Below are 8,706 nucleotides of genomic sequence, written 5' to 3'. Positions count from 1 at the left end.
CCTGTGTGTACCTGTGGTGTCTGTGTGTTGGGAGCTTGGTGGCTGCAGTGAATACAGGATCTATGGGAGTCAAGTTTGCTTGGGGTCTGGAGAGAAGTTCCTCTGAGGGCACACAGCAGGGACAGGTCTTCCCACACAACCCCTCGGACTCTCTCTGCATGTTCATTGGTGGACAGTCCACAGGACCACAGGAGTCTTCTCCCCTGCACATGTGCAAGAGGTAATAGGTAATCTCACACGGACTGAGGGGAGTCATCCACACACCTCTTTTCAGACTGTTTTCTACAGGAGGCAGAGAACAAAGGTCGGAAAGGCAAGGGCATCTCTTCAGAAAGCAAACCTTCTCCAGGACTTCCCTGGGGCTGAGTAGGGATGAGGCTGAGGGACGGTAAGATAGGAGCCACTGGAACAACCCCTTCACAAAAGTCAACATGGAAAATTAATTTCCTTTCCTTTGGATCTGCCCGGTGGCCCGAGGAACTGGCCTGCAGTGGCTATGGTCTGGGTGAGGCCCAGCAAATGCCTCTGTGTGGGGAGGAACATATGCTCCTATAGTGTCTGATGTCATGTGTTCCATGTGCCCTCGCTCCTTTCTTCATTTTGCAGGATATAAAAGGACCACTAGGCTGAAGCTCCAGTCTCTCCCGAGCAGAGGGAATTCTGGGTGTCATGGTTTCCAGAAGGGGAAGGCAGTCTCCCTGTGGGGTGTAATTACATCCCTGCTTTCCGCAGAAGAATAGTTTATGGCTTAAATGCTATTAATTGTAAGCCATTCTGTTTCACGGGAAGTTGTTCATTGATAACTACCCAATTAGAGTTATTTTGCAATTAGTCTATTCACAGTAAATTTACTGCAAAGGGAAGGCCATGGTGCAGGAAATTAAAGCATCATGGGGCTGGTGTGCCATGTGTCTTAAATGCCAACCCCGATAACCAGTTTGGAGGTCCTGGGAGAGTGTGCCACCTTCGCCAAGGCAGAGACAGCCAACCCCGCAGGCAGCCCCAGTGCGCACACAGCAGTCTGCAGACATCTATCTCAGCATGACCAGGAGAAGCATGGGAAACTCTGCCGTGTGGTGGTGGATGATTGTGGAGCAAGCTGTAAGGCAAATATCTGTGCATTGTGCAGCACTGGCGGAGGTGCATTTGCTCAACTGTGTGGTCTTGAACCCTTTGAAATGTATACACCACCAAGGTACAGAGAGGGCAAGCAACTTGCCCTGAGTCTCCCAGCTTGTTCAGAGGAAATCCGGGCTCCAAATGCAGGCACTCTAGCCTCCCACCCATGCTCTGTATCATTATCATAAGTTCCCTTGTTTCCCCAGATGACACTGTCCCTTCTTACTATACTAAGGGGAGTGGGGCAGAGCTCGCAGGCTGCAAAATTTCTTTGTGCTGAAGTGAAAATCTGTTTTCCTCCTGAAGACCAACAGCCTTGAGGAAGGGGACTCAGGCTCTGCAACCTGAATTCCAGGACCAGTTTTGCTGGCTATTAGCCACATGCCTGCAACCAAATCCTAAACCTCCCTGAGCCTCAGTTTCTTCAACAAAAGATTCATGGTGATAAAAATACAGCATTGTTTATTGGACTATGGATGGTCCATAAGTAACGATGGATGGCTTAGGACTTTTCAACTTGACCACGCTGGGAACACAAACCACTCCCACCCCACCCTACTTCCCAGCCTCACTGCAGCATTCAATAACTTACACAAAACAGTCATCACACTAGCTTAGCATAAGCTTTCCTTTTTGTTGGTTTCATAGGCTGATGGAAACTTTCTGAGCACATTTAAGGTAGACCAAACCGAGCTAGGGCATTCCATAGGTCAGATGTGCTATGTACATTTTTGAGTTCATGACATTCATACCTTAAATTAGATGGCCAAGGATGCGAACCTCTCTCTCACAAGCAAGGAAGCAATCCAAATCCCCTGTAACCTAAACAAGTGCATTGATGTTTGTGCCTTTGCTCCAAGAGCAGACTCCAGTTATTGTGATAGAGATGTAGGGCCCAACAGCCACACAGATTTACTAGTAGGCCCTTCGTGGAGCAAGCATGCAAACTCTGTATGTGGGAGGCGTCACATGTTCTTGGTTCAGACTTCCAAAGCGCCCCCTGCCTGGCACTGACTAAGAACAGCTCTTGGAAGCATTGCATTCCACTTAATTATGGCAGCACACTAAGTGCCAAGTGCAATCAGGAACACAGACAGGAACCACCTGGACCACACAGACGACCGGGAAAGGAGGATCTTTCTTTGTAGATCTGTCTGTTGTTCAGGAAGCATTGCATGGATACGCATTTGCTGCTATAAGCTCAAAAAGTAAGGCTGAACTTGACTAAGAGGGCATGTGTGAAGGGCATGTGAAGCCTCCCTTTCCAACATTCCCTTGGGACACTTGAAGTTTGTTGCCACAACCCACCTGATAAACTGTCTGGACACAGCGCCACGAAGACGTGTCCCTCAGAAACTATTAGGGGGTTGGGTATGGGATCCCACAATATGCATACGCAGCAGTGTCCCATCTCTTCTAAGAAGTGTTATGGTGTTTGCTTATAGCCTGCACATTCTCCTGTATGTGACAAATACTCTCTGAATAATGTCTATAATGTCAGGGCTGTACAACTAGCTGATAGATTATATTGTGTAGGTACTACTACTACTACTACTACTACTACTACTACTACTAATAATAATAATAATAATAATAATAGTAATAATAAAGGCAAGGTTTAACAGAGACTGACTTTTTTTCTGATTTCCGTAGACTGTGCATTCCAGGATAGCTGGAACACAGCACAAAACTTCTGTAGACCCCGAGGTTATATCACACTGTCAAAGTTGGGCAGGCATTACTGCTAAAGGAAACAGGTTAAAATACTAACACACGCAATACGACTTTATAAAACTGTCCTTAAAGTATACTGCAGGAGTTCAGAGTTCCCAGACAAATCAGGTCCTGTGATCAGGGTTTGAGACACAGTGTGGTTCGCTGTACTCAGAGGGTTTGAGAGAAGGCAGAGGGACGGGGTCAGAAACAGGAGAAAGTGACTTACCCTCCAGGGGACAGAACCGAGCCACCTTCTCTGGCATCAGCAGGCCCAGCTTGTGGCGACAGTAGGTTTCTGCAATCTCCTGGCGGCAGTGCTTGGACTTAGCACGGGTCAGGGCTGAGATGGCCTCCTTGCCAGAGATGTCACACTTGGGGGGCTGGTCAGACTTGGTTTCGGGGGACCCACCACCACCAGTCTTCCTGGCATGGCTGTGTCTCGAGAGATCCTTCCCTTGGCTACTGTCACCCGTGGCTTTTTCCCGAGGAGGCAACAACTCCTTGGGGCCTTTGCCCAGGACTGACTGCCCCTGTCCTTTGTCCTGAGCATCCAGCTTCCTCTGCAGCCGCTCTTTCTGCCTGCTCGGGATCTTCTTTGCCAACTCTGGTTGGTGCTTCTGCTTCTGGGTCCTGGGGGCGAAGTTGCTATTGTCCACCACATTCTCAAAGTCCTTCGGGACCGAGTTCTCATTGTTGCTGTCGGTCCGAACTTTTTCTTTGGGCCGGTGAGAGAAGTAGCCATCCTGCGGAATTAGAGAAATGGAAAGCTGTCACTCGGGTAAGCCGCTCCAAGCAGGCTGGCCCCGAGAGTGCAATGTAGCAGGTGGGAAGCCTGAGCCATTCTTCTCCCACATCTCAGACAATGCAAGTTTCCCACTCAGTTCCCCACAAGACCACTAAGGCCTTTCCATGCTCACAGACACCAGCACAATTACTGAGATTCTCAGAGATTCCCTTCATCCACTGCACTGTCTGGGTCTGGGAAGATTTCCCTCGGGGCTCTTGTTCATATCCCAGCAGAAGGTGTTGTGGTGATATATAGAAGAGCCGAAACCATCAGGATCAAATCATAAAGCATTGGATACATTGCCTTCAGGAGAAGCATAGCTATCTCGTCCATACGAAAAATTAGGCTTAAACCACAGTCAATCCCATAAGCAAGACATCATGCTTTTTAGAAGTTTTTAAATTTGGTTTAATTTAACTTAATTTTTAATCACAGTGCAGCCGATGCCAAACAAGCCTGGCAATGAATCTCAAGAAAGACACAAACTTGTGATCTTCTACGCCCTTGCTGTACTGGGTTCAAATTGATGTCCTTACACATCTCAATCAAGTGCTCTGCCATGGAGCTACAGCCTCCGGATCTTTTTAATTTTATTTATTTATTTTTATTCTGAGACAGAGTCTCACCCGGTGGGCCAGGGTGGCTTTGAGTTTTCTCTGCAGCCAGTTCCTCCGGCTAATTGTTGATTTCAGGCACTGGCACTGCCATCAGTCTAATGTGGTTCACGATTAATTCAACCATCCCTTCAAGAGATGCAGTTACCATGGGACCATGGCCTCCCCCCACCTCAGATGCTACTCAGTTACCATGGGACATTTGTTAAAATATTCCAGTAAGACAGAAAGAGGATGTTTGCCTTCTGTAATGAACTGCTCACAGACACTTACTTGACAGCTTCTAGAAAAGTCTGTGTGAGGCATAGTGACGGAGAATCAGGTATTTGCAGGGGGTCTCAGAACCCCATCACCTAGATTCTGTGCTGTTTTCGATAGTAGCCACAGTCACTACAACCACCTCGCTATCCCCATATATTCTACCCTTTAAAAATTTTGTTTTATTGTTGTGGCACTAGAATTCCAAAAACATTGAAAAAATAATGAGACCTACCTCCCTATTCTTTTTTTAAAGATAGGATCACGCTATATAATGTAGTCCTGGCTGGTCCTGAACATGCTATGTATTGCTGTGTATGTATGTATTATATGTACATGTATGCTGTGCCCTTTGAGGCCGGAAGAGGCCGTTGGATGCCCTGGAGCTGGAGCCATAGGTGGTTGTTGTTTGTAGCACGAGTCCTGAGATCCGACCTCTGGTTCTCTGCAAGAGCAGCCTGCTCTCTCAGCGGCTGAGCCATCTCTCTGGGCTCTCAACTTTCATCCATGTTGCTACACACTACGACATCCTTAGGAAACTCAGAATACTATCCTTGCAGGTGTAAGCCACACCTACTTTATATATCTGTCTGCCAGTATATTAAGCAATTGCCTCACTGACCCCACCCCCAGTTCTTCATCTGAACCCAAAGAGGCAAACAAGCTTCACTTTTTCCTCTCCCTTCCCTGAATACTCACCCCCCAAAAAGAGAAAAACAGTAAGAAAATAAAAAACTTGGTGGCTCATGCCTGTAATTCCAGCACTTGGGCAGAGAAAGGAAAATCACTTAAAATCTAGTTCTACCTAGGCTACATAGTGAGTTCCAGACAAGTCTAGGCTACATTGTGAGACCCTGACTCAAGAATGACAAAACACCTCTCCCCTTGTCCCTACTGCCTCCAGCTGGCAAGGGAGCTGGCCTCTTTTACCAGATGCAACATTTGAAACAGTGCTCCCAGCGCCTCACCAGGGCAGCACAGAGGGGAGCTGACCCTGTTGGCAAGGGCACAGGTGAGCCGGCTGGGGAATGTGAGCATGGTCCTGCCCCTCAGCCCCTCATCTAACATATGGTCACATGGGTGGAGAAGAGGTGATGCCCCCCATCAATGCCTGAGGCAAGTCGAAGAACTGGCCCTGAGGTTAGAAGGGTGAGAGAGCTGCCCCCGCCCTCCACCAGTTACAGCACTTGGGAGAGCAGGCCCTGCACCTCCAGTGGACAGCAAGTAGAGCCAACCCCATTGGTGGAGGTGTGGGTGAGCCAGCCTGGAGTTGTGAGCATGGGAGAGCTATCCCTGTTACCCATCAGTTATGTGGTGGCATGGGTAGGGGAGAGACACTTTCCTTGCCCTGCCCATCAATGCCTAAGGTAGATGGTAGAGCTGGCCCTGGGGTTGTAAGAGCAGGAGAGCTGACCCTGCCCCTCATCTGCTGCAGCACTCAGAAGAGTGGCCCCTGTGCCATGCCTGGGACACACAGTAGAGCTGAGCCTCAAGGTGTGGCTGTGGGAGCTCTGACCCTGAGGACATGAGGCCAGAAGAACTGGCCCAGCCCCTAGTTCAGTGCTGCCAGGGGTGGACTTGCCAGGACAATGCAGGAGAGCTCACCCTGGAGGTGAGGACAAGGGAGTTGCAGGCTGACCAACCCTGCAACTGCCCAGGTCCAGAACTAGGGTTATGAGTTGACCCAACCCAACATCCACCACATCCGTGATCTGCTGGAACATGTGAAGGGGACCAGTTCTGCAGACCCAAAGCTGCAGGATCTCCACGACACAAGGCAACAGCAAGATAACTAAAAGGAGTCCTAGTGAGGGCCCAGCATAGACAGTGTAGCAGAAACTAGAGGCCTCAAACCAAACCAGAGACTTTGCTATCAACACTTGCAAGTAAAGATATATGGATAAAAGGATTTGCTGTGTGACTCACTATGTCACACTACAGCTTCCATGATGAGACTGATTTTTTCCTTCTCTCTCTCATTTCTTTTTTTCTCTAAAATTTTACTTTATTTTTTTGGAGGGGAGGGGAGGTTGCAAGGGCAGAGGGTGGATGTGAAGGGACAAGGAAATGAATGGGATGGAGATGCATGGTGTGAAAGACACAAAGATAAATGAAAGAAAAAATAAAAATTTAAAAAATTAATGGTAAAACAAGCACAAACACCTGAGTATGACAGCCCATGCCTGGAATCCCAGAACTCTGAAGGTAGGAGCAGGAGGATTGCTGCTGCAATACCAGGCCAGCCTAGCCTAGAGATTGAGACCCAGACCAGCTTAGACTGGTCAGTGTGAGACCCTGACACAAAACAACAAAATACAGACAAAAATCCTAGCACTGAGAATGGGAAGTGCACGCAAAGTCCCACTCCCAACCAATATGTATTTGCAATTGGTACCTGCTGGGAACAGGGAAACTGGTTTTCCCCAGTAGAATATCACTGGGAATATCAACCACACTCCAGAGAGGGCCCTTTTCCAGCAGGTCTCAACGTGTGGGTCATGACCCCTGACAAACCTCCATCTTCAAAAATATTTGCATTAGGATTCATAACAATAGCAAAATTATACCAATGAAGTAGCACCAAAAGTAATTTTATGGTTGGGGGTCACCATAACATGAAGAACTGTCTTCAAGGGTCCCAGTGTTAGGAAGGCTGAGAATCACTGTGAAGCCTAGGAGCGCTGACCCATGTAAACACACTTCATGTTTTCTTCTCTGTATGTGTGTGTTCTTTTTGTTTTTCCATATGTATGTATATATATATTTACTGGTTTTCTTTCTTTTAGTTTAACTGTTTTTATTTTTATTTTATTTTATGAGAGAGAGACACACACACAATCATAAAGTTACATGGGTAGGAAAGTAGTAGAGATCTTGGAAGGGTTGGAAGGGAATAAAATATGATAGATTTTTTTAATAATAAAAAAAGTTAAGCATGCCTGTAATGGACCATGCTTGTAATCTCAGCACTGAAGTGGCAAGAGACAGAAGGATTGTCACAAGTTAGGCTAGCCAGAAGTCTGGCAAACACAACTAGGTACAGATGAGCCTGAATAACATGGAAGAACTCAACACACACACTTGGGCAGTCTCCAATCAGGTCCCTAGAAGATATTCATTGAGTGCAGGGCCCCAGATCAGCACCTTTCTACTAAAGTTCTACAGCTTGTCCCTAAATCTAGAGGACACAGTGAGGCAGGAAGAAGAGAGCCAACCAAGGAGTAGAGACCAGACAGAGGCTAAACAAGGTAATAGCATGAATTGACTCAGACTCATTGTGCCTCAGCTTCCTTATCTGGAAACGGATGTGATGATTGTATTTACCTTGTGGGTATTTTGATGACGGTGAATGTGCTGGAAACTTCTGGAAGATCCTTCCTACTCAGTCAAAGTAGGAGGAAGAATGAGCAACACACCCTAACTATGTAACAACTTTACTAATTAATTGTATGCCTGAGGGCTGGAGAGATGGCTCAGCGGTTAAGAGGGGTGTTGAGAAATTGTAGAGTTCAGATTCCAATGCCCACAGAACAAGCCAGGCATTTTGCATACATCTATAACCCCAGCTCCTAGAAGGAGGAGACAGGAGTATCTCAGGACTTGCTAACTTCCTGCCTAGCCAAGAAAGAATGAGCCCCGGGTTCAGAGAGAGATCCTGCCTCAAAGGAAATAGGCAGAGTGACAGAGAAGGATACTCGACAGCCTCACCCAGCCTCTCTGTGAAAGTATAAGTAGAGGTACCGTCAGCCACACCTTCACATACCCACACACCCACACACATGAACACATATGCATGCACGAATGCACGTGCACACATACAATGAATAAGTCTTCAAAAGAAACCCCATTCTGTCTTAATTTGCTTTTTCCTCTCTGTCTCCCCTGGTGGACACATACGTTATGACTTCTATACTTTGAAAGACCATGTCCCTTTTATTCTTAGCCAATTCAACACTATCACCTTGGATTATTTATGCAAATGCAACCCTTTGACTTGTTTTTATTTGAATGTACTTATTATGATTGTTCATTCAAACATTTGCGTGCATCTCAGAACTTCAATTAGAAGCTCCTGCTTCGCCTTCTCTCAAAGCTGTTGCTAGAATTCATTTTTATTCCAGAAGAATAATTAAGACTAATGTCCTCCACCCCCATTCAACCTTGTGCTTGTTTAAAGCCAATTTTGATCAGGAAGAAAGATGCTAAACACAA

At 46.9% G+C, this 8,706-nt stretch overlaps 1 protein-coding gene across 1 annotated transcript in view; it reads right to left on the bottom strand.

Moving 5' to 3' along the window:
- Positions 1–8,706, bottom strand: part of Xylt1 (xylosyltransferase 1) — a 296,401-nt gene that overhangs the window by 123,193 nt on the left and 164,502 nt on the right. The window contains exon 3 of the mRNA XM_005351043.3: positions 3,062–3,578. Within this exon, the coding sequence (XP_005351100.1) occupies positions 3,062–3,578 (517 nt within the window). The remainder of the gene's footprint in view (positions 1–3,061; positions 3,579–8,706) is intronic.

Source organism: Microtus ochrogaster, chromosome 8, assembly GCF_000317375.1.
Source record: "Microtus ochrogaster isolate Prairie Vole_2 chromosome 8, MicOch1.0, whole genome shotgun sequence".
In the NCBI taxonomy this organism is placed as follows: Eukaryota; Metazoa; Chordata; class Mammalia; order Rodentia; family Cricetidae; genus Microtus; species Microtus ochrogaster.
Note: the sequence above shows the minus strand (reverse complement) of the source record. Positions and strands in the feature narration are given on the sequence as shown.